Below are 27,849 nucleotides of genomic sequence, written 5' to 3' on the forward strand. Positions count from 1 at the left end.
AGGTGATTTTAAATGTAGAAAAGACAAAGATAATAAGGTTTAGAAAAAGAGGAGGATGGAAGAAAGAATGGACGGGGAGATGGAAGGGAATAAAGTTAGAAGAAGTAAAAGAGGATAAACATTTGGGATATATCTTGCAAACGAATCGAGATCATAGAGCTCATATAATCGAAAAGAAAAAAAGCAGCAGGTTAATGAAACAGACATGGGGGAAAGTAAAAAGAAGGTTGAAAAAAATTGAAGAAAGCGAATCTGGTTATTTGGTATGCTGATATGGTCGGTATAAGGTTATAAACCAGAGATATGGGGATGAAAAGAAAAGAAAGATATTAAGAGTTTACAAAAAAGGTATATATCGTGGACAATAGGAACAGCCTGAAGGATTGCAGGACATATGGTAAGAAAAAAAGCGCAACGGGATAAGTTAAGTATTAGAGCGGGAAAGAGAGCATGGGACTTTGAGACGAAGCTGAGGGAGGGAAAGGGAGGCGAGTTGACGAGAAAGCGTTTGATGGAGGTATAAGAGTGGAGAGGGACAGCAATCGAATTAACGAGATAGGAAGAAGAAACGAGGAAGTTCTTTAATGCTTAAGAAATAGAAGATGGGACTGAAGTAAAGTATGAAGCCCTAGCGGAAGAAATGGAAAGGTTTCGGAAAGAACACATCGAAAATATTCGGAACGGGTTCAGAAAGAGTTCGGAAAGAGGTTCCCTTCTGAACCTTTCCGAACTGTGTGGGAACTTTGCTTCCGATGTCTTTTCGAACTTCGAGCTGTTCCATGAACCTTTCCCAATTATTTCTGAATGTCCCACTCTCGCACTTCTTTCCAATCATTTCCGAATGTCGTCGAATGTTTCCGATTTCTTTTCGAATATCGCCGAGTATTTCCGAATGACTATCCATTTTACTCCTTCCGAATGTATCCAATTTCTTTTCAAATAAAATAAAAAATATATATTTTCGTATAATAATTTATTTTTATGTTTCAAGCTTTTTGAATTGTAGCGATCATACTGATTCCTGTTGAATCCACCAAAGATGATTTCTAAAAACCTAGAAATAGGGAAATTTTATAACTCAAAGTCTGCGAAACCATGCCGGACTACTCCAAAAAAGGGGCTATGTAAGTGGAACGCCTACTCTTCCACAGCCAGACCAAGCCGATAATAGAGAAAGATGGGCGACACTAAGACCAACCACGGGCAGGTATCCGATAGGGGAAGAGCGATGCTTTATGACCCAGAGAACCATCAACACCCAGGTTCCTCTCAAGTCTAAAGATCTGGCTGAAATCGATGACGACCTTCGTGGACATTTTTCCGAAGAATCCAACCTCTGGACTATCAATTGTGGTGTATATAATGCAGCGAGAGCTTTCGCCGATGCGAACCGTAAAATAAAACCAACGGTCGATCATAAGACCAAAAGACGAATTCATCAACTCGCCATAAAGATAGGCTGGGCAAGACAGTATGCGTCCCGCATTCAGTACGTAATTGACTACATCACATCTGGCAGGAATTTTATCACCAAGGTTCGTAGACCTTCGCGCGAACTGCGGACCCGTTATCACACACTTAACCAGTCAAAGCTGCTGACCATCAGGCAGCATATTGTTAAGAGAATACGGAAACTATCTGACACTAGAGAAGTCTAGAGCGGAGAGAAAGGTAGGTCAGAGAAAATCAAGTTTCTCTCTGACCCATCACGGGTCTTCCAAGACCCTGCAGTTACTCTCGACAACTCGCTCAAACCAGAGGAGGTCAAAGTATTTTGTAAAGAAGTCTCTCGCACTTCGCCATTCCGACGGGTACTTTCGCGGCAAACCTGCACATCGAAAGTACAAGGTCACTTATGTATTTTACATGGACGATCTTAAGATCTATGCTAAAAACAAAGAGCAACTAGGTCTAGCTCTAGGGATTGTCGAACGATACACTAAAGAAATAGGAATGGAATTTGTGTTAGACAAATGCGCCAAGGTTTATTTGAAGCGAGAAAAAATTGATGGCATCTCTGAAGAGCCTGAGATCGTCGATAGAAGCGCTATGCGACACCTTTGCGCTGGAGAGACTTATACATACCTGGGCGTGCCACAGAGCCGCATTCAGGATCTCCCATCTATAAAGGATACTATCCGAAGTAGGTACAAACGTCGCATCCGGCAGATTTGGTCTTCCGAACTGTCGGCGAGGAACAAGGTATCTGCAACGAAAATGCTTGCCGTCCCGGTCGTACTCTATTCGTTTGGAGTGGTTCCATGGACGAAGAACGAGCTCACATCCCTTAATACCGGGACATGAAAGGTTAAGCACATGAACAAAAGGATGCATCTTAAGTCCTCTGTTCCGCGACTCTACATCTCATGCCATCAAGGTGGTCACGGAATATTGAATCTTGAATGTCTTTACAACAGGATTATTCTGGGTGCAGCACATAGAGTCGCAAATGGAAGAGACCCTTTTCTTAAAATGGTCATAAAGCACGAAGAAGTAGGCAAAGGAGCGTTTTCCTAAAAAGCAGCGGAGGAGACTTTCTCACAAGAGAAAAACTTCCGTGAACAACTCCTCTATAAGAGGATGCACGGCATCTTCCACAGAAATGTAGAGGATCAGTCAATGTCGTGTGAGCTAACTTTTGCTTTCCTTAAGTCACCCGGATTGAAGTCTGGCACGGAGGGTTTTATTTTAGGATGTCAAGACGGTGTCATTTCCACCTTAACATACCGTCGCCACATTTTGAGCCAAGGCATTCCCGATGATAGCTGCAGGGCGTCCTATGCACACCCCGAGTGTTTAGCACACATACTATCTAGTTGTCCAACTCATGCGGGGACAACCCACATCCAAAGGCACAATCGGGCGCTAAAGCCAGCTATACACGTTTAGTAGGCTTCCAGTTTTAACTGCACAGGTCAAGACTGTACAGTTAAATCGAAAGGCCGGTAGCGCATCCACACGTTCAGAAAAGTCTGACAGTTCTTCGTCAGTTTTCGCATGAAAATTCGCTTCCGTTCGTCTATAAATATCTGATCAAGAGGCATCTTTTATTTGTATAGTCTTTCTTCCAGCATTGACACTTGTTTTACTTTACCTATTTCTTACAATCACTACTTTTCCTTAATCTTCATAATAAAATCTTTTTATATAATGACTCAAATTTATTTCAACTAGATAACAATTGAGCACATGAGCCCTTTCAATTGAAAAAGAATTTAAGTTTAAAGTTCTTTACATACTTTTAAATAATTTTAACTATTTTAATTACTTATTTTATGAAAAAAGAGCAAAAATAGTAAGAAAAACATTAAATCGAGGTTTGAAAAATAACTTCGTTACTTTATGCTTTAATAAGTATGCGCATCCGTGTGTATGTAGATTGAAATCACTAACAACACTTGTTTTCTTAGTATAACTTAACTTACATATGTGTGTGTCTAGATTGAAGTCACTAACAATCCTAGGTCTTTTTGTATACCTTAACTTACATTAAACTATCTTTGTATTAAGACTTTTAAACAGAAATAACTGTTTACTTCAGATAATCATTTTTTTCAAGTTAAATTATTTTTTCTCTAACGATTTTTCCAAAAAAATAAATACTCATAATACTCTAAAAATCCCTGCGTAGCAACTTTTAGTCAAATTCATTTCATTTCTACAATTATGATCAGCCATGTTGGAATCACGATTTTTAATTCTGACATTTTGACTTTGGATTTGAAATCAGCGGTCGGACAGGTGCCTGTAGAATGAACCCATTTATTTTGATACTACACCGAGGATAACGCACGTTTTTGTGGTCGGCTTGACTAGAATAGTGGTAGGAGTTGCTAAATTAGTAACAAATTCACAGTTAAGATTCTTACCTAGAAATAAGGAAATTAAACGTAACCTAAATAGAAGAATTCCACTACCGACTGTTTCCTACCCAGTGTTGACGAAATACAGCTTATAAGTGAATTAATTATATTAATTAATTTATGCAATTTTAAACATTATATTTTATCAGATTTTGCAGTTGATCAGGAGGTAGCGCTCAGAATTTATGACTGGAAAGACTGGACTCGACTCCGGCTGACCGCATTTTTGGTTAGTTTTTTCGTTATTATTATATATTAATTAAAATTATTTAAATTTGTTCATAAATACTTACCAGAACTTTATTAGGTAACATAACCACTCTTTATCTAAATCAAAGCAAAACATTAATTTTTAAACATTTTTTTCATATGCAATTTTTTTTCAAATTTTTAACATTTATACTCTAAGAGAAGTTTTTAAAATAGAAAATCCTCATTTTTCTTCATTCAATTTAACATTTATATTTTGGTTATTACTATTTCCATATAAAATAGGAATTAAGTATATAAAAATAGTATAATAAGAATAAAATAAACTAAAATAGTAAAATACGAATTAAATAAATATTAAAATATAAAGAAATAGGAAAATAAAATTGTTTGCGAATAGAAAATAAATATGAGACATTTTCTATTATTATTATTATATTATTCATAGTTTCAAATTAGAGCAATGAGTGGTGTTCTTTAACAAAAGGTTGCACAAGCAATCAGAGTTTTTCATTAATATCGCTACATTGACCAATATTTGAAACATTCTCTTACGAAGTTCTAAAGGTTTAAAAAAATTCTTTAAAGAAATGATTAAAAGGGAATTTTATGACTTGATTTAGATAAATGATTTATTTCTTCAATGACAGCTTATACAACACATATATAACACATAATGCTACTCAGCTGCGATATTTTTCCAGGTCAAAGACCTGTACAAAGGAGTTGAGTTAAAGGCTCAACTATTCTATATACTATTAACACAATTTTCACTACGGAGATTTTAAATAGGCCCTCACTTTCCGTGTACCGGACAAGCATATAGCTACATGGAACAGTCCTGTTTCATGTAGGGTATTTAGGAGCTCAATCCAGAACGTACAAAAAGGTTAAGAGTTAACACGGATTTTAAACAATCCCTTCTGATCTTCTGATCTTCTCTGGTCTTGGACGTATTGACTTTCAGCAAGTTCAACTATGTCTTCCGCGTATGGCAAAAAAATAACATCGACCAATGGATCAATGGAAATTTCCCTTAAGACACGACTCAGCAAATAACTTTCCAAATCTCCGATTTTTAGGATAAAGAAAACCTGGTTAAGAAATTCAGTCTTATCCCATTAACGCCCAAGAGACCGAAAAATTAAGCTGAACTTTGCTGATGCAGTTGTGGTAGTAAAACATGTCACATATGTTTGAAACTCAACATACTTATGTTTTCAAGACCGATATACAAGATGAAGTTGTCAAAATAATTGCTCGTTTACTAGGAAATTCAATATGGTGGCATTTATAACAAGAACTCAGAAGAATTTAAGACCAAAAATGTTTCCTGCTGGATTTCGTACTTTTATCCAAATTATATTTAAGAATGTTTTCTTTCGCGAAACCCAGATCCTTTACAACTACTTGGGCTTTTTACTTTTTTCTACTGCAAGACAGGCTCATTCGTTAGAATGACAGACTCAAGGAATACCCTCCCCACCACACATTGCTACATTTGACACTTTTACGGTCTATCCGCAAATGCATTTACCCACCCTAGAAGACCTTAACAGGTACCTGGCTGTAAAGCGCATCTTATTATTTTAACATATTACAACTTTAGGTAATGATCAATTACTGGGAGTATGAATGCAAACAAAATTCGGGAGCGTTCATATTAGGTCGTAGGGTGAAATACAAATTTCAGAAAATAAAATACCCTAATCTGCTGTCCCAACTAATAACATGGTAAATCGCATTTGTCATAAGGGTCACAGTCGTACGTTTTACACGGATTACTCACGCAGAGTTCAACCTTTTTTGTAGTTTTTTTTGTAGTTTTTTTTTGCAGAATCAGCGCAGATTATTAAATGAAATGCGAGCCTCCCTTTTCTCTCACTCTTTCGTGCGGTGCACTTCTCTCTCAAATTAATGGAATTTTCAAACGTAAAGCTCTTGCAAACTCCTGACTTGACTATAAATTTGTTACCAACATTTTTCACCATATATTTTCTCTGTCTATTTCTCGTTTTTATTATGGAATCTAGCACTTAGAAATTTTAATAATAGAAAATTGATAGTTCAGAAAAATCCTAAATCTTTATTAATAGATTTCCCTTCGCGAACATTTTTCACGGTCAATGAGAATAAAGAGTTCGAACTCTGAAGCTACAATTTTTGCATTTGAAAGAATAAAATTTTAACAGAAAATAAAAGCAATCCTAGTACAAGACTTGAATTTTAAAATTTCACAATGAAAGTTTAAAAGTTGTTTAATTCAAAAAGTTTGTATTCAAAGGCTCACTAATTTAAATGTATAATATGGAAGGTATCAACGGCTTTGATATAATAATTTTAAATCAAATGCAGTTAACCGATTAATGTGCAAATGCACATTTGTGTGCACACATTTTCAAGTACACAATTCTCTTGGAAAAACAAAGTTATTTTTTACCAAAATACTATATAGGAGATTTTCAAAGCTGCTTTTTCAGAATCTGCAACTTATTTTGTAAAAAAAATCCAGTAACTTTATTATTTTTGAGTTTAAAAAAAAAGTCAACATTTTTGTACAATTTTTTTTTTAAATAAATTTTTGTTATTCTTCCTGCATTTGGATAATCATATTGCCGCCAGAAATCACGGTCCGAATATCTGACGTTTTCAAAACCCCGGTTTAGAACTTTTTTCCCCTCTTCGTTTTTCCAAAATGGCGGTTTTTGTGAAACAACGTGATGTTAAACTTCAGGATTTTTTTTCGAAAAGTATAAATTTAACGTAAACACGTTATAGTACAAAAATTGCTTAGAAATTCTCAAAGAATACGTATGAATTTTTTCAGAAGGTTTTGGGCCAATTTTTTAATTTTGACATTATAACTTTTTGTGTTAGGTAACATATAATTTCATCTTTTTTTTGAAAAGAATGAACTTGACGAAAAATCTGAAAAAATTCTTACGTAATCTTCGAGCAATTCTAAGTAATTTTTGTCCTATAACATTTTTTCTTTAAATTTATACGTTTCGAAAAAAACATGAAGTTTAACATTATGCTGTTCCACAAAAACCGTTATTTTGGAAAAACAAAGAGAGGAAAAAAAGTTCAAAACCGGGTTTTAAAAACGACAGACATTCGGATTGTCATTTCTGGCGGCAATATGATTATCCACATGCAGGAAGAATAACAAAAATTTATTTTTTTAAAAATTATACAAAAGTTTTTGACTTTTTTTATCGAAATTTCGGTAAGAATAGCCAGACTTGATCGGTACTCACACTGTGATTAAATTGTTTGAAATCATTTCAATTCTTCAATTAATTTGAAATCTTTTCGAAGCTTCTAAATAACTCTTCAAATTACACACATTTGTCCTACAAAAAATAACTCTTCAATATTTATTTACAAAAATACTAGAATTGATCTATTTCCTACTAAGCTGGCTGAATCCAAGCGTTAAGGTCTTTGTGAAATCCGCCCGCTTAATTTCACTCACAACTTTTACTTTTTTTAAAAGAAATTTAAAAATCGTAAATCGTCAAATATTGTAAAACATTAAATCATTCTTCTCTTTGTGAGTAAACAATTTTTTATTTGAATTTGCTAGAAATGGAATACTTTGAAGTGAAACGATATTTTATATTTAATCAAAATCTTTCATTATAAACGATTATTACGAAGTTCTTTTCAATATAAAACATTTATAAAGTTAACATCTGAAAATATTTAAATTTTGAAATAATTCAAAATCGTCTTTTCAAATAAATTATTTTTACATTACCATGCTCAGAAGTACAGTGTAATACGAACATAGCACTTCAACTAATTCTGTAAAAAACTACTGAAATATAACTTGGACACACTGATCGTTTTAAAAATATGTAAAATGTACGAGCAGAAAATCAATTTACTATCATTTTCCGGTTTTTCCCCGTCTAGAAAATTTTCCCATTTCCCGGTCTATAGGCCTGATAAAATATCATTCCATAATTCTTGCGATTTTATTTGTTTTTAATAAAAAATTAATTAATTACAAGTTTTTCATTATTTAATTACTATGAGATTGCTGAATAGAAAACAAGAAGCTAATCTAAGAAACGGACAAAAAATATGTCGTAAAAATTTTCGCAACAAAAATGGAAACAAGTAAGAACTCCATTTTAGTTTTAGAGCCAGAAACGCAGCATAAGATAAGAGTGCAAAAAAAGTGAGTTTAGCTTCCATTCAATATTCTATGTTTATTCAAAACTCACATTTTCAGAAAATCCAGGGAACCGGGGAAAGTGTTAGAAGGAGTAAGGCTGAGAATAATGACCTGGCTCGGCGATTCGGTTCCCCGGCGGTTAAGTTGCCCTGACGTCACGTTCTACCAAAAACAGGGGTTACATCTGTGAGAGTAATCCATGTTAAACGCTAAACTGACCCTTATGGCAAGTGCGACTTTTCATGTTCTTGGTTGGGACAGCAGGAATGTCCTAATCTTTCGTAACGTAATGCAGAAACAGTTCGGGGGGTGGGACAGAGCGGCCATGTAGCAAAGTGCCTGTTATGAATTCACTCATTTTTACTAAATACAGAATTGTAAGTTTTTTACATAATTGTTACTAACAATTGTTATGAATTAATTTTTTATAAATATATTAAATAAATGCACTTCTATAATACGTTTTTAAAATACAGAATTATATTTTATTTACATACATATTTACAGAATATATACATATTAGAGATACGAAATTCGATCCGCAAAATCTTTACAAGACCAGAAAAATCTAATAATTTTAACAGATTGTTTTCAATAGACAATATTGCGCAAGAGCTCAACTTATCATCTGCCAGAGAGTTTGAGAAAATTTCACCTAAATCATTCTCGATTATAAAATTTAATACATCAATAGGTGTTTTCGCAGTATCCGGTAGCATATATTTTTAATGTACTAGCTTAGTGCAGAGTTCTTTGCCATTAATATCACTTTCATTGTTATGAGTTTTTTGTTCTTATAATTGAGAGCAAAGTATTCGTAAACCTGTTTTAAATTGTACAAAAATGAATAAATCTTATGATTTTCTAATTGCTCAAATCGTTCTTTAATTACACGCGCAATATCTAAAATTACGTGAAAAAAAACTTTGAACAATCGTTCTGGCTCTTCTATTGATTCGTTTGGTGTTTCATAATCAAGCTGCTTTATTTTACTTCGCTGTTATCAAAGCGCTCTCATAACCTTTATTTTGGTAATCGTCTGAAACACTCTAGCATGATCATAACGGTTTATTAATTAGTAAAAGAACCGCGGAGGAATTTTTCATTAATTTGCTGAGGATATTCACCTGAAATAATATTTCATACAGGATCTTACCGGATTCTGGAAAGAATCTTCAAATCAATCAAATAGTTTTATTATTCCTTTTCTCACCTCCATTGAGGTCTCAGAATTACATTCCATTACATACGCAATCTTTTTCATATTATAATTATTGTTCCTCATTTTAAACTCTGTTGTAATTAATTTCTATACTCATATTTATATACGTATTCAACAACGACAAATATATACATATATTTTTTTTTCTTCGGGTTATACGAACACTAGTCACTAGTTCTCTATGATTTTGTTTGACTTTCGTTAGCTCCATTCAGTATACATTGTCCTGTAAGTCTCTCCACAATTGTCTTACTGATCCTTTATTGCTCACTTTCTTGAAGTTCCTGGTACAATTTGTAGAGTTCTCTGCTGATCTGGCATGCTGGAAAGAATCTTTTGAACGCATTTGCACTTTTTTTCTGTTTCTTTATCAGCAAGAAGTTTGTTTTTTCAATATTGTGCACCGGGTAGTTTTTTCGGCTTTGACGACATTTCATCTCGTTCGCAAATACTTTTGATGTACATAACTTATTTCATGCTTAGTTGAAGTGTTGGGGGCAAAAGATAATGAGCGACTGATTATTTTGGGGGAGCGAAAATGATGAGCAAAGAACATAGTTTACCAAAAGTTTTCAAAGTGAAAAAATGAGGAAAAGTTGATTCGATAGGGAAATTCGAAAAGAGGGTGGGGCATAATTATTTTGCCCTTCTTTAAGCTACACGATGTTTGGGATAAATTTGAGTTTCTGTGTTTAGTTAGTCAAAAGTGCATGATATTATGTAATAAACAGCTTAACTTGAATTATGGTTGAAGCGAAGAAGGAGTAAAGATTTAGACTGGGCGGCTTTAGACGTAATAGAATTATACTTCTCGAAAAAATATACAATCCTAAATGAGTCTCGTCCTTATAGCTATTATTTATTATGTCATTTAGCTAGGGCGCCAAAATATGTCAATCCAAATAAGAGATTAGAGTTAGAGGATGAACACAGATCCTTTAACGGACTAGTATAGAAGCTAATACTGCTCATGGGATCTAGAATAAGAAAATCAGATATAAAGTTATCATCGTTCCAAATACCTGAAAAGGCAGGTCAACAGGTCGAGTAAGGTCTCAAGGCGCCCTGTGAAACGGCGCAGCTCACACACGCCCAAAGTCGGCCCTGCATACGTTAATGGTTGTTGTAAATTTTACAAATCGGTTTTACATTGCAATGTATTTCGTTTTGGATTTTTCGGGGAGCAGACTTTCTGAAGCATTTGCAGCGGCTCGACCAATATATGGTGGAGTACATTCTTCACCAGTTTTGCCGGAATCGACATCAAAGTTAATCGCATTTTCCAAAAGCTCTGAATATGCGTGAATATCCGGAAACAACAATATTATTCGCAACTTGTTGTCAATAAATGGGTCGATGACGTCACGCTTCTCACATAAACGCCATTTGCCACATAAAACTCATGAATAGCGACCAAAATTACTGCAAATTCAAAACTAAAACCAAAGAGCGCCAAAAGCGACACCCGTTCGCTTCACAGAAGAATGTCGATTGATAAATAAGGTGGGCGACAAGGAATTTTTTGAAATATCAATGTACGTACGTTTCCAGCGTGGAGTGTAAGAAAATATGGAAATATAATAATTTAAAAGATTTATTTCGCACACGCGCGTTACAAATTTTAGTTTTGAAATTATTAATATACCAATTTTCCATATTGAGATGCTTACGGCCAGAAGCACCCTTTATCGAAGAAAAATAATCATTATTACACCGTCCGAGTATAATATTGTTTTTAAAAAAGTGAATTTACCGCTAAAAACTTACATCCAGTATAAGCTGATGTATCCGTATCGTCAAAACTCTTCAAACTCCAAAATACTAGCAGCATTAATTAGAAAAAGATGAAACTTGTAAATACTCTTATTCTTATTACATATATTTGGGTAATTTATTTTACACGAAGTTTCTAAATGTTAATGCGCTAACTCTGCAATTGGTTACATTTGAAAAGAAAATTGTTTTGCCAATTAAAAATGCACACTTGCACATGCACATTTTAAATAGTGCATTTTTTCAAAATTGTCATAGTTGAAAAATAGTCTTCGGTAGTTTACACACACACACACATATGTACAAAACAATTTTTTCGCATTTTGTGTTCGAAAATAATCAACATGTATTTTTCTTTTTTCAAAATTCGAATATTAACACGTGACACCAGGCAAATAAAAATCCCATTTAATTAACATAGGGAAATTTTGAATTTTCGAAAAATTGAACTTATATTCCATGGTTTCATCGAAACGTGCTAAGCTTTTTAGGGATTGAAGAGAAGTGTCTACGAAATAAAACCATACTAATAACTTTTATTTCCAACCCAACCTCACCCTTCCCGCAGCGGCCCAAATTTGACACAAAAATAAAAAGCTACATTTTTACGTTTATTGCTACTTTTTAGCAATTTTCGTCATCTTGTTGATACAAATAATTACTAATGAACAATTTGAATATTTACCAAACAATGACAAACAACTACATTTCAATCAGAAAACACGATTCTTTTTCACATTTTTTAGGAATAAATAATTATTTAAATAATTAAAGTTTGTTTAAACAATTGAAAATTGTTTAAAAAGTCATGGAAAATATTCAGATTGTTCATTAGTAATTATTTGTATGAACAAGACGACGCAAATTGCTAAAAAGTAAGAATAATCGTAAAAATGTAGTTTTTTTATTTTTGTGTCATATCTTTGGCGCTGCGGGGAGGGTGAGGGTGGGTTTTGGAAATAAAAGTCATTAGTATGGTTTTATTTCGTAGTCGCTTCTCTTCAATCCCTCAAAAGCTTAGCACGTTTCAATGATATCATGGAACATGAGTTCAACTTTTCGAAAAATCAAAATTTCCCTATGTTAATTAAATGGGATTTTAAAGTGCCCGGTGTCATGTGCGAGCAAGTACTCACTTTGGTCAGATCTTAAATTCTATTTAAAATAAGTGTTTTTTTCAAGAATAATAATTCACACTTACTTTTATTGGCCCAAGCATTCACACCGAATTCCCCGTTCTCAAAAAGCCAGTTGATCCCAACGACACTCTCGGTGAGTGGATCATTGAAGTTTTTCAATTTCTCTCCCCTCTGCTCTTGTCGCTTTTCCCTTCGTCTATCGCCGTCAGAAAGCTCGGAACTGCTCTGACTAGCGTTACTGAGCCTCCTTTTAGTACCAGCTTCGGAACCTTCAAGCAAAGCTTCGCGAGAATTTGCTGAGTTGTTGTCGATTGCTGTGTCACCAATGAACCTAATGTTTTAAAAAATCAGTGTTAATAAATACTCTATAGTTTCTCAACGCGTTTCCGATCTTTTTTCTTCATTTAAATACGACTGAATTAACACGCCCACAGCCAGTATATTTTAAAGAAATATTTTTAACTTCGAGAATTTTTTGAATTAAGAATGAAAAAAATAATATACAATAGCCGTCCAATAAGATGACGAACGCGGGACTTTCACCGTCCGGCAAGACGACGGCGTGAGGGGTCCCCACTATTCTGCGCTGAGAGCGTATGCGGTGTAGAGTGAACTTATGTGTTAAGTGACACATTAGGTCGTGTGCATTGCAGAGAAGAAAGTGGAGTAGATAGAGGTACGGCCTCCGCCGTCGTTTCGTTGAGCGCTCGCCCGTCGATATGTTAAGCGGGTCGTCTTGCCGGAGGTCGTCTTGTTAGACAGCTAGTGTACTATAATTCAGGGTTTATAGTAGCACATTTTTATGAATTTGATGGTCTATTTAGAAGAATTTAGCCTCCAGAAAAAAATGTCTTTCACAAAAATGGAATATTTCGTTAAAATACAACTTTTTTGTATAAAACATTTTCTGATAAGATCATCATTCTTCCATCAAATCATCTGCAAACGAATAGCTCACATTGTTTATGATTTCGTACGAAAAAGCGAACGAACTATAATTATGGATAAGTAAACATTTCAGAGAAAATTATTATATACAATAATTCTATACCTGAACAAGCTAGAAACTACTCGCATTAGGAATACAGCTTAGAAGGGATGTATTTCGATAAATCTGAGGTAAATCAAAGTTCGGTTACATCAAAATCGTTCCGCTATGACAGATAGTCCCAATGGTAAACCGTTATTATATCAAAAAAATTCCTGGCGCACAAGGTACACATAAGTAATTCAGTTTGTATTTATTTAATTTTATCATTAAAATACTTTCTTGCCTTTAGATACTAATCAAATACTCAGTCCGTCTAACAGTCTTTTCTAACACAGACACTTCTAAAATTTCTAATATCTTGAATTTCATTCTATAAATACTGTAATTAACAGATTAAATTCCGAAGAAATACTTATATTTACGTCTTCATTAGCAACGTCCTTATTCTTATTAAATTGCAGAATTTATTCATTAGATCGTTATTAGGTCGGTCGCTTTTTGTCTGAAGAGATAAACCTGCAGAAAGTTTTTCTAAGAAACGGATCTTCGTATAGACCTTCTTTTTAGTTTAAGAAATAACATATCAGCAGTCCTAAGGCATCTGAATTGTGCTAGCTAAAGTAGATCTTGAAAAAAGTAAATAAAAAGATGTTTCCTTATATTGAAGAACCTCGTAATTGTCGCTCCTGGAGTACTCATAATATTCCCAAAAATGAAAGAAAGAAAAATAACTTAATTACGAAGAAGGTTCTTTGTCATATTTTTAAAATGTTAAAATGTTCTAAATTATCCTTCTTATGTGCAGCCCTTCTGACTGACCTATTAGGTTTCTGACAAAAATAAAGTATAACAAATATTTTGTATAATGAAAATGAAATTTTGATTGAACTTTTATAAAATTTGTATAGCATTTTTATAAAACTTACATTTCATTTGTATATAATTAGTATATAGTTTATATTCAAAATTGGTTATATACAATTTGTATAAATTTGTTATCAAAACTCTGATTATGAAAAAATTGGGACATCAGCGCGATGGTGAGCAGTCTGCCATCCCACTCTGTGCGTAGATCGCGTCGTAAGATTCCAAGAATTCACAAAATTCACGGAATTTCAGGATTTTATGGAATTCAGGGAATTCACGAAATTCAACCCTCTTACTGGTCACAGAAATAATATTGGACAAACCCTTATCCCTTTTAGAACATCCCGTGAGGGCAGGAAAGAACCCCTGTGGCTGGTCACCGAAATAATGTTGGTAAAACCATTAGCCCTTTCCGACATCTTGCCAGCGCAGGAAAGCACTTCTGTGACTGGTCACAGAAATAATGTTGGTCAAATCCTTAACCCTTTCCAACAAGTCGCGTAGGCAGGAAGTCACCCCTGTGACTGCTCAAAGAAATAATTTTGGTCAAACCCCTACTCCTTTCCAACATCTCGTAGGGGCAAGAAAGGACACATGTGACTGGTCACCAGAATAATGTTGGTCTAATCCTTTATCCCTGAATCTCTATGTTTCGTCTTCTGTGATTTTTCAAAGAAATAAGTTCAGTTTTAGACCTACCCTTTTCAATGTTTTTTTATTCTGGGACATTAACTAGCAAGTTGACCGAAACTGAGGATAAAACAGTAGCATTAAACACATGGGAGAAAAAATAAGTTTTAATATTTTTTCCAGCAGTCTAGACTCTATCCTTAAAATAAGCTCTTTGAAAAAAAAATCGGTGGTACCGGTAATTTTTTTAACGGTACCGACCATTGGTTTACCTGTACCGGCTGTGTATACAGAACCTATTTAATTTGTGCCCTCATATACATATATAACATCTGAGAGTAAAATCAATATTCACAAACAGGTTAGAAAATTGGCTGTAACTTTGCAGATGCAGTGACACCAATTTTAATTTGCAGTCGTGAGCAGATTTTTTTAGTATAAAAAAAACTTTTAAAATTTAGTTTCCTCGAAAGAAACAAACTTTTGTCGGGATACCAAACAAAGGATTCCACCCACTGTTTTGGAACCTATTGTTAAATTTTTTCATATTTGCGTTCTTAATATAAATAAATTCTTTAAAAAATTGATGGAAGCAAGGCCATGTTGACCTATCTTTTACGGCTAATGCAATATTTCTATATAATTATAACAATAATGGCAATTTCTGTTTTTAACGTTCCAGTAGAACGTTGCTGGAACGTTCCCAAGGCGCGGAAATCTTGCACGTTTTGTACTGTTAGGGATAATTATTTTTTATCCTTTTCTACCTAAATAAAATATATAGTTTAAAAATTAAATAAGAAATTCAAAACATTTTATTCCCTAATATTGTCAAGTACATCTAAGGTTTTAAAGTTTCAACAAAAGTTAAAGTGGACTTACAATTTCAGACATATCTCTAGAATATTATCTTTTTTGGATTGCACACCAAAGAACATTGTAAAAACATTTGATTTTTTGCATGTTTGAAAAATAGTTCAATTTTTTAGAGAATCATCCTCGCCTAGGGACTGTAAGACCTTGTAGTAGGTGGGGAGGCTTAAGCGTGTGGGACGTAGGGGTCAAACGGACCTCGGCCTGCATGCGTAAGGATATGAATGATAGGAACCCTATAAACGGGCTCTCCTGAACGATTAGAAAAGGATCCATTTAAAGGGGCTCTCCTGGTATGCATGATTGAAGTATGATAGAAGAGTGAAAGAGGCTAGCTAACACGGGCCTTCTGGATCCCTGGGTCGAGGTCCATCCCGGACCGATCTCCAGTTTTTGGAGTCAGCACAGGAATGACCTACGGACCGCACAGCGACCAAGAAACTGCCCTCTGTTAATATGGTGGCCTGTGAACGGATATTCATTGAGTGTCTCGCTCAATGCGACCACCCCCCTAATCTGTAGGTGTAGAGTGACTCGAGCGAAGGAATTACTCAAGCTCGGGAGAAATAAAGTCAAGGCCCTAACAAAAATCTTTATAGGACACGGAAACCTCCGGAATCACAGACATAACATAGGGCTTGAAGAAGTTCCCTCTGTTGTATGTGCGGCAAGAGTAATAAGACGTCTACTTATTTCCTTTGTCACTGCCCTACGAATGCGGGGAAACGTGTAAAACTCACATGCAGTTACTGCATCAATGAGTCTGACATGTCAGCCAATAGCGTGGCTGTAGTCCTCGCCCAGTGGAGAGGCCTAAAGGGTCACGCTTAAGGCTTATAAGGAGACGTAACGGGATCATCCAAGCGACAGGGGCTGTTAATGTCTCAACCCAAAATAATAATAGTGTTCCGCGTTGATGTCGCGGTAGGGCTTGAGCTCTCCTCTAATGACTTTGACCGCAATATAGACGGTAACATTGCTACTGACGGGGTTCCCCATGCCAAATAGGCTGATAACGTAGAGCAGAGGGACTAAGTAGAACACTAAAACCCATCAATGAATAATGGTGAATATAATAAAAATTTTGAAACGCTTGTCGCTTCCCGAGGATCGTCTGGGCGCCCCTGGAGCCACAGCTGCGGGCCACAACATGCAAGACGGTGGCGATGGTGAGCTGCGAGATAGTCAGGCAGATCTAACTAATCAAACAGCTGGCCGACAGAAATACCGTGGGAGAGCATCAATTGGGATACCACAAAGAAAGAGGAATTGGTGCGTCTCTATTACGAAAGTGCGAAATTTGAAACGAAAATGGAAAAAGGATACAAAGTAAGAACACAATTTGCTGCAAGGTATCCTAATATACAAAAAGTCGCACTAAGAGATCTTATCGCTAAGGTGAAGGACATCAGGACTAATCTACATGTTAGAGAAAAGCGAGCAATGGAGATTAAACAACAGGTTGATTTGGCGTGGAAAAACGACGACAATGAACATCAGTTAGAAAAAGCCGCGTCAAGCGATCAAGCAGGAACAATTGATGTCCTTCCTCAACCTATTGATGATCCGACACCACGACATCCTCCAGAGGTGGATGACCTTATACAACCAGAGGCAGAAGCAGAGGTTCAGCAACCAAAAAAACGACGAAAATGAACATACCATATGAACAGAGATGTTATGCGCCTTTCTTTTTTGGCAGAAAAATGTGGGCAAAGTGTAAGGAGAGAACATCATAGAATCTTCTTACTTAAATACCCAGAGCTAGCCACAAAAATAAATGAGCAGAATCTGGCAGTTCAAAAACACTCAATATCTGTAAACAGACTGCTTTCGGCTGTTGAAATAGCTGCTATCAAAATAGAAGTGGAACGGCAGCTTCCTATTGATGAGCTCGCCTTGGAAGATGTGGATAACGAAGACTTGATTGATGCTGAAGACATAGATGCTAGGGATAATGAACATCATGCACCGGATCAACCAAATCCGGATATTACTAACGATGATGTGGATAGGGAAATTTTAGAAAAACTACAGCACCTGGAAAGGAATTTTGGTCATGTTTTACTAGAGTTCAGATATGTAGAACCAACACTAAGGCATTCTCTGTCCAAAATGAACATCACAATTGATATGCGTGCACTAATAGCACATCTCGACAGCAATGTTTTACCTACGTATTTGAACGTAGCACAAACTTCGTTAGAGATGCAAACTCTTGTATACTGTGCAGCTGTGCAGCTGCCGTTGGGCCGGAAAACTAGGCCTGCAAATGCAGTTTTTGTACCAGCAAGGGATCGAGATCCACCATGGAAGATCAGGTTGGATGTGGATGTCAGCAAAGTAAGGTGCAAATTGGGTCGATTAACCCAATATAAAAAAGGAAATAGAACCAGAAAGCTGATAAACCATGTTACTAAAATCCTCCACCCTCGGCACATCGAGACATTAACAACAGAAATATTGGATGAAATTTTAGACTCTCAACGACAGAGAGTTGATGTTCTTACTGTCAGACTGCGTCGGTACAAGAAAATTGATGCACGAAGGCAACAAAATCAAAACTTTCAGACAGACACAAGAAGGCTCTATCGTGAACTGAGAGTAAAGCCAAATAACCACCAAGGCACCGACGTCCCTCAATTGGAAGATATGACTAACTACTGGTCGGGTGTTTGCGTAAAAATGACCAGATGCAATTGGGATACTGCGTGGTTCAAACTGGAGGAAGCAAGGATAAGCAATAGCCCTGAAATGCATCTGAAAAACATCACAGCTTTAAAAGTTTCAGCGCTCTTGAAAAGGGCAAGTAATTGGAAAGCTCCAGCTCCGGACATGGTGCACAACTTCTGGTACAAGTACCTGACGAGTGTACATCTTGCGTTGGGAAGGTGTTTTCAGAAGATCATTGAACACCCAGATCTGATGCCAGGTTTTATGCTCCAAGGTACTACGTATATGATACCAAAAAACCAGACGCTCAAAATCCATCTGATTTTCGACCGATAGCCTATCTTCTAACAATTTATCAATATCTTTCAGTTATCATTGCAGATAAGGTACATTCTCATTGCGACGAGAATGACATTCTTACAGAAGAACAAAAAGGATGTTGTAAAAACTCACGAGACTGTAAAGATCTAGTCAATATAGACGTTGCTGCCATGGCTCAAGCTCGTAAGCATCAAAGAACTTACACATGGCATACATTGACTACAAGCAAGCGTTTGCTTCCGTGCCGCATGACTATTTGCTTGAAGTCTTAAAACCTTACAAAATCTGCCCACGCATTATTAACTTTCTAAGCCATGCGATAAGGCTCTGGGGTACAAGAATCACGTATTTTGATCATGGACAACAAAGGATAACTAGATCAATACGCTTTACGACAAGTATATTTCAAGGAAACTCCTTCAGCGCACTATGGTTCTGTTTAGCGTTGAATTCATTGAGCAAAACACCAAACAGCCTGTCTCATAGGTTCATAATTCATGATAATGAGGATGTTCATCAAGTGACCCATCGTCTTTACATGAATGGCCTGAAGCTGTTCAGGCTAGAAACTGCAGCGAGTGATCAATGTCACAAAGCAATTTTCCAATGATATCCAAATGGAGTTCGGACTAGATAAATGTAGAACAGTGCATTTAATTCGAGGGGAATTAGGGACTGCAGAGTTAGAGAAAAAGTTCGAAAATGACATCGAGGCAATGGCTGCAGGCGAATCATATAAATATCTGGGTATTCTTGAATCGAAGGGTATTCAGCATACGGCACTTAAGACAAGCCTAACGATTGCCTTTACTGCGAGACATCCCTGTAGTAGGGCTTCAAAACAATCGGGAGTTAGGAGCCAAAATGCAACTTCTAGCTCAAAGTGTCTCCTTTGTAAGGAGAATCTCTACATTGGTTACTTCTCAATTGGCAGTTTCAGGTTCTCTCGCGTCACAATCAAATGATCCCGGCAATTTCACCGTGAAGGTGGGGTTGAATCATGTAGCGCCTAAAGAAGCAGGCGATAAAGTTTCATTTCATTTTCTGAATAATCATCCAAATTTTTCACACTCAACCTTACTCGCTACGGCTGTTATTTCTTTCCAAGCCGAAAATGGAAGAAGTCAAAGATTTAGTTAGGGTTAGCAGATCCAAATCCCTTTAGCTCCCATCAAGCTGATTTGATTTTAGGAGCCGATAAATATAGCTCATGTTTACTTCCTGGTCTCCAACAGGGTATATTGGGTTCTCTTACTGCGCAAAGTACCGTGTTTGGTTGAATATTATCTGGGCCGGTTTCAGTCACAAAGAAAATAGAAATTAACGTTCTAGTTACAGCACATCAGGCTATTTCAACAGAAGTCTTGCATGAAGACTTAACCAGTTTCTGGGAGTTGGAGGAAGTTCACTTTAAAAATACTTTGACAGATGACGAGATGTTTTGTGATAAGCATTTCGCCACGAATTACCAGCGAACAAAAGACGGACCTAACATGGTACGCTGACCTTTCAAAAACAGTCCTTCCATAAAAATAGGTGCATCCTTGGAGAGAGCTAAGATCGTTTTGAATAAAGTACTTCGTCGTTTATCAGTGTAATCGAAATTATTGTTACAATACTCCAGTTTCTTATCAGAATACGAAAGCCTTGGACAAATGGAACTTCTTCAAGAAAAGAAATTGGATAGCTTTCCACAAACTGTGTATTTGCCTCATCACCCTATCTTAAGAACAAGTAGTTTAATTTATCGACATCGACTATTTCAAAGCTATTTTCGGTTTTCTTATTATTTAAATGAATGTTTGAAGTCACGTGATTTCTCAGTTTGAGTGTGTGATGATAGCCTTGTCGCTTGAGAAAACCAATGTGCGAGCAGCAGTGAATCGCGACAGATAGTTGTCCGATCTTTTCGGATCAGTAATGTGATTAACTCAATAGACATTAAATCTTACATCTTACAAAAATGTCTATATAAACGAGTCAGTGATCTGAGTGGTTCTCAAAAATTGTATTAACCTGCCAAGTATTCCATACTTGAGATAAAACTCGAACTATTCATTATTTCTAAAGATTCTTCTCTATCTATTCCTAATCTGTCAAAATTAAATATTATAAAGATAAACATTAAACAATATGTAAGAAGCGTATCACAAAGCATAAACTGACCGATAAGGAAACAAAGCGTAGACCATGATATAACACTACCCTCGTATTCAAATGATTTCCTGTAGGATATGCAACACACCTTGCTAAACAACTTTTAAGTTGCAGTTTGTCTGGTGTTACATGTGTAAAAACTTGAGGCGCTGTGTCTTCTACTACATCTAGCTATGTAGATAAGTCAGTACAGAGGAATGATTTTATCGTACACTAGGAAAGTATTCTCTTTTATTGTGTTACTTATTGACGGAGGTTTGAGGTGCGGTAGAAGACTCAAAATCTCATTTTGAAAGCAAGAGAAACTGTTAACACACAATCAGTTGTAGAAATCGTCCACCCGGGACCACAGAAGCGAAAATCAGTACTACCGAAAATTACTACTCATAGCCTTTTTGGGTCGCTGATTTCGAATCATAAGTCCAAATGTCAAAACTCATAATAGTGGAACCAATATGGCTGACGTAAATTATACAACAAAACCTATATTCTTATATATTATTTATTATATATTTATATTTTTATACAATCTCTTTCACACTGAAACCCCCAATATATCTCCAATTTATTAAGAAATTTTGATAAAAAGCTGCCTGACCATTCCAAACTTCGAGAAAGGAAAAAAGGTAATTATAATTCGAAGACACCGAACGTATAAATAACAACGAACTTTTAAAGTTAGGCGCGTTTCACTCGAAACTAACTGCCTGTCTCAATTAGGGAAGCGCCTTCCTATTTTCCCCTTAAAAAGTTTTTTTTATGTATCTGATTAATATGTACAAACCACTCTAGAAATCACACATTGATAACTTTCCTAACTAAGTGAGCGCCTCAATACCCCAAACACATGTAATACCTAAACTAATATTTTAATTTATACAACTCAATTACACCACTTGGTTTATAGGATTGCGACCAGATATTTAATATGTTGTTTTTTAAGTCTCTGTTGTACTATATAATTATAACTTCAAGAATAAACTTCGACTAACGACTGTATTTTTAGTAATAGTTTATATATCTCCTATTACGAGAGGACTATTGCCATAGGGTCTTATACTGAATAAATTAATTAATATATGTATATATATATATAAGTAAACATTACTATTTTGGTTTCTTACAGGTCACTAAATAAAAGTCATGTAGACAGTGTTCCGTCTAATAATTATTACTGTTTGTTTCGCTTATAACGTGCAACCGTGTATTTTCATTTAGCGTAAAATACATGGGTGCACAAGAGTGCAGTCTTTTTTATCCTTGAGTTTTTATAATTAAAAGATGCATCCACTATATAATCAAGTTTAAATTGCAACGAATGTATTCAAAATTTTTAGTATCTTTATAGGTACCTTAAAAATCTTTTCTCGGATCCACCAATACTAAGCCTTCTATCGCGATTCGAACTAAAATGAGTGTTATCTGCTTCTTTGCGGGTTAGTAATGGGCTATACGCATTTCTGAGTTGAAAACCACCTGGATTCTCATTTAAAAATTGCTCGTCACTTTGTTCTGCTATCGGATGAACGATTTCTGATCCATAACTCAAATATGGCAGCAACTGCAGTTGATTACGCTTCAAAGTGTTTTGCGTTAAAACCTAAAAAATGAATTACCGATTCAGCACACCTAAATCATTTTTTTATATATAACAATATTGAGATATTTAAATGAGGGCCAGATCCATACTTTTTTTGAATTAATAGTTTCCAAGCTTTGAGGATACAGAGGCAAGTTATTGTCATCAGAAGTATTGGCATTTTTACTAGATGCCCCAATAGTTTCGAGACTTTGGGGATGAACTAGTTGTTGTTGCGGTTTCTTGGTAATTACCTGAAACAAAGAAAAATTCATGCATATATATTTTTAATAAGATAAAAACTAGTTAAAATATGACAAAAATTAGTAAGATACTTGAAGGGAAATTAAAAAGAAACTTTTTGTGGATAATTTTTTAATGCAAATAAAAACAATCTTTTTCTTAAACATAAGTTTTGTGTAAACTTTGACTCTTAAACAATTTTTATGTAAAATCGAAACATATTTTTATTTATTCAAAAAGGATATAGTTTCACTATCGACTCAAGTCGGGGTGATAGCGGCCATAGAACTGCTCTTTTTAGCTGGAGGGCCCTTTCCTTTGTACGCATATTCAAGGAAAAGGGATTTTTCAAGGGGCGATGGAGCCAGATCCTCGCCTTATATGGATACTACGCATTCGTATTCCACTGCTAGGACCGCCAGACCGTTGTAGTCGGTAAATTCGTAACGTCTGATGACCCTCCTAAAATCGGATCTAAGATTCGCGTATACCCTATTTATGTGGATCCCGAGATCCATTGGCCTAGTCGAGAGCTGGTAGAGCCCATAAATACAGATCAGGTAGTCCGCAACTGGTTCATCTTGAACTTGCCTGCGTTTACAGCGGGACGGGTCCGAACAAGTGTCTCCGCTAAATCGTGCTTTCATAGCAGTCACCACCTTGTCGGTTCGCTGCGTCTGACGGGCTACTGGGATTGTCATTGGCTGATCGGTGGGTAGTTATAAGATTGTCGCCTCAAGTCTCCGCCGATGGTTGGTTGATTCTCGTCGCGGCGTTGCAGTGCCCCTTTGGGTTTCACCCGATGGTCCGTCAGGTACTGCCGCTCGTCGTTCACCGTGGAACTAGCGCGCCATGCCACTTGCGCTTGACCTGTGCTTTCGATAGACCCCCTTGTTTAGTTGTACATGGCCGCTATCCGTGATGATGCCTGATTGGTGCTGAACCAATAGTTGCGCGGAGTAGCTGCGCTGTGTTGGTGTTGACCACTGTTTACCACCTGTCAGTTTTGTAGTGTTGACATCTGGGTTGCATCCTTCCTCGAGTTGCGTCCCAGCTTGTGCCTCAGCTGGTTCGTGTTTCTGTGTAATATAGGAATAAAGGTTTTGGTCTGCTGTGGGTGGGCTAAAGAACTGGCCGCCCGATCTTATAATAAATTAATCAGATCGGAGATCTGTTGTGATTTTTACCTCCCGTCCGTTTTACAAAAATTATTGTGCAATTAAGTTCTCGTATTCTAATACTAAATAAATCAAATTAACAATGCTGACGTAGTCCAGACCTGAGTCTTGGGTAGACGCTGAGTAATTGTTTCGGTTATTTATTAAAATAGTATTATATGGGATCAGTTGCTAGAGGTTTGGCTTCGGCGAGTCCCTACCCGATTTTTATTGCCTTTTTGCAATACGAATTTGGTAACTTCGTCACAACAGTAATAATTTCGAAAAAAACAAAATTCGGCTAATCAAACGCTACGTTTTTTAAACCTAATAAACGACCTATAATCCTAATAAATTTGTTTGAAGAACCGATAACTTAGCCATTTATAATATTTGAAAAATCTGTTTTTTACAGCATAACTTTTTTCATCAAATTAATTTAAAGTTGATGCAAAAATAGAGAAGTCACCTTGATTTGAGACGAATTGAATGACCTAATTGTATTTTTACTTCATCTATGAAGAAGAAAATATATTTGCTAACTAATCACAATGAGGCAGCAAATTGTTTATCAAATTTGCACCATACGATTATAAATACAAGCAAAGTGTGAACACCCCAGGTCAAATTCACATTCACGAATAGGAAACAACTAACAAAGTCACCTTTTAGATAGGTGTCTTTCAGGGCGCCGTTATTCAGGCCTCACGCTATTGCCACTATCTCTCGCACTTCGCTATTCCCAAGAGTAATTCTTCGGCTAAACTGGAGATCGAAAGCATAATGACACTCATGTATTTTACATGAACAATCAAAATATTTATGCTAAAAATAAAGATTAAATAAATGTAGCTGTAGAGATTGTCGAAGAGTACTATCAAGAGATTGGAATGGAGTTTGGGTTAGAAAAATGCGCCAAGGTTAATTTAAAGCAAGAAAAACTGAATGGCATCACTAAAGATACTGATATCGGCGATAGAAGGGCTATAAAGCCGCAAAGTCACATCCAGGTCACAACATCGGTTAGGAATACTTTCCGATGCAAATAAAAACGTCTTATCCGACAGATCCCGTCCCCGAACTGTCGACGAGATACAAAGTATATGCAACGAACGTGTTTGCCTTCCTGGTAGTATTCTTTTCATTTGGAGTGGTTGCATAGAAGAAGGACGAGCTCAGGTGCCTCGATAACGGGTCACAAAAAGTTATGCACATGTACAAAAACATGTCCGTCAACGTGGTCGCGGAATACTTAATCTTGAATGTCTTCACAACAGGTTTATTCTGGGTACAGCACATGTAGTCGCAAATGGGCGAGACCCTCTTCTTAGAATGGTCAAGAAACACGCAGAAGTGGGCAAAGGAACCGTTGTGTTCAAAGCAGCGGAGGAGGCTGCTGAAATACTTGGCCTTGATTTCAATATCAGGGGTGACCAAAATGGATCAAACACTACCCATCTCGAGCAGTAACTTCTCAAGACCCTAATCTAGAAAGCGCAGGAGAAAAACTTATTTGAACAGCATCTCGACAAGAGAATGCGCGGCAATTTCCACAGAAATGTGAAGGATCAGTCGATGTTGTGTGAGCTAACGTTTGCTTTCCTCAAATTATCTTAACTGTAGCATACCGTCACCACATTTTAAGCCAAAACATTCCCGACGATAGCTGTGGACTGTGTCATTTACACCCCGACCATCTAGGATAACATACTATCTAGTTATCCAATTCATGCGAGAAAGACGTTCATCCAAAGGCACAATGTGGCACTGAGAGTGCTTTATTACCATCTCTGTCACTCTTACGGCATTAGCCCTGAAATCACTTCGTTAAACGCTCATAAGGAAAGAGAGTCAATAGTCGAAAATGAGAAGTGTCGCATATAATGGAACTTCATATTCTCAACAAAAATTTCTGTCGTCCACTCCAGGCCGGACATAGTTCTCCTTGAATTTCAGAAACATAGCCAGGCAGAATAAAAAGAAAGAGGGGCATAGAGGCCTTATAAGGGAGATGCGACAGTTATACACGAAATATTCTGTTAAGATAATCGTCCTTATTATCAGCGATCTTGAAAGTTCCAACCTGTTACTGCTTAATAGTCTGAAAAGATACAGAAGGCAGTTCTCCTTTGTTCGCTCCATGTCGTCAGGTTGCAAGAGATTTTTTCGGATCGTTAAATTGCTTCCATCAGACTGCAATCACCTATCTCACGGTCGTGAAACGTTGTTACACCTGAAACATTACGGCGATATCGCCACGAGCGGATGCAGTCTTGTAGAATGGCATCCGCTCCTAGTGAAATCCCGTGGTTGCCCTTATGATAAACTTTGAACTATATATAAATATATAAAACCTAAAGTGTAATACACATGTTTATAGAACCCTAGCTTTATATAAAATATATGACGACATAAAGACGTCACAAAAAAGTAGGGGAGTCAATATAAGTGTATGACGTAAAAAAATATTTTATTAAGATGGCACTCCTGGTAAACTTAACATTAGGATATAAGTAGAAGAGAGAAAAAAGAATAACATTATCATACCTCATTATGAAGAAACATAAGTGGATAAAAAATAGTAATGTAACTGAATAACTGTAAATACGGTAATACTGTAAATAATTATAAATTGTATATTAGTATTGAACGATATTGAATTGTAAAGCAAAACCGACGGCATTAGCTGCAAGGTGAACCTCAACTGGGGTTAAGTCCAGATGTTCAGCCATTTTGAACGGGGATAGCACTCGGAAGGGTGACCATGTGCGAAGTGAATATATACAAAGAATGAAACTAAAATATTCAGTTAAAGTAATTGTCCTTGTGATCGGTGCTATTGAAAGTGCGAAACTATCACTGGATCGTAACCTTAAAGTCATACACGCATGCCAAAAATATGCTAAGGGACTTGCGAGATGGAGGCGAAAGACTGTTATCCTGGGATCGTTTCATGTCCTCAAGACACACGATAGTTTCGCCAGCATATCGTTGTGATTTTATCGTGACCTATGACCACCCATCTCACGGTCGTGAGACGTGGCTATAGATGTGATTTACCGCAGTTCTACTGGGAGTTGGTGTTATTATTAGATGGCAGTTGCTCCCCACACCCACAGGGTGTCCCCGGAGAATCGCTGTACCTTGTAACGGCAAAGAGAAAAAAAATCCAACACTTTTAAAGAAACATTTAAAGAAACGAGTGCATTCTGGTTCAATAGTAGATCACTATCGACCGAAGTTTATGAGTTTGTAAATAGTTGAAAAGAATTCTATGATTTTATTAGAGTTCAGAAAATTAGAAATAAATTAAGCGATATCCTAAATTATTTAATAGAATTCAAAACATTACAAATGAATTATAAAAAAATCGAGATAATTCTGCAGAATCCAAGAGACTCGAAAAAATTCAGATTAATTATTAATTCATTCATTCGTCTTAAATCAGTAGCAGTTCACCTTTCGACCAAAGTTAATGCATTAAAAATAGTCATAAAGAATTCCATACTTTTAGAAGAATTCAGAGAATTCAAAACATCTGATTGAATTCTCAATTAATCAGGAACGATCACTGATTATTTGCAACTCGAAACCTTAATTGAATCAGCCTCAAAGTACATCGGCCCGACATCGTGTTGCCAGAGAAAAAAGGTAAAAGAGCCTACATCATGGGCATTGCTTGTCCGCTCAACCAGAATTTGCTCGCAATCTATAAAACCAAGATTCATAACTATAGTCAACTAAAGCATGAAGTAAGGAGAATATGGAGCAATGTGAAACATGAATCTATTCATCCTATTATGATTTTAACTGCAGGCAATGTGCACGCAAGATGCACTGAGCATCTTGAACATTTAGGAGTCAGTACCAGGTGTATACATATGAAACCGGTATTGCCATTTAGCGGCCAGTAGGCACACTTGTAGGCACTGTCGGAACTTACCATTTGTGCTAATTAGCGTATT

At 36.3% G+C, this 27,849-nt stretch overlaps 1 protein-coding gene across 6 annotated transcripts in view; it reads right to left on the minus strand.

Annotated features, from left to right (window-relative positions):
- Nucleotides 1-27,849, minus strand: part of LOC117168300 (pecanex-like protein 1) — a 249,681-nt gene that overhangs the window by 162,530 nt on the left and 59,302 nt on the right. For 5 of the 6 annotated variants that reach the window (XM_033353848.1, XM_033353844.1, XM_033353845.1 and 2 more), the window contains 4 exons: nucleotides 22,595-22,738; nucleotides 22,258-22,505; nucleotides 12,456-12,724; nucleotides 11,249-11,302 (listed from right to left, as the gene is read on the minus strand). In XM_033353848.1, the coding sequence (XP_033209739.1) occupies nucleotides 11,249-11,302; nucleotides 12,456-12,724; nucleotides 22,258-22,505; nucleotides 22,595-22,738 (715 nt within the window). The remainder of the gene's footprint in view (nucleotides 1-11,248; nucleotides 11,303-12,455; nucleotides 12,725-22,257; nucleotides 22,506-22,594; nucleotides 22,739-27,849) is intronic. The other variant, XM_033353846.1, reaches the window with a different exon arrangement.

This window comes from Belonocnema kinseyi, chromosome 2, assembly GCF_010883055.1.
Source record: "Belonocnema kinseyi isolate 2016_QV_RU_SX_M_011 chromosome 2, B_treatae_v1, whole genome shotgun sequence".
Lineage (NCBI taxonomy): Eukaryota > Metazoa > Arthropoda > Insecta > Hymenoptera > Cynipidae > Belonocnema > Belonocnema kinseyi.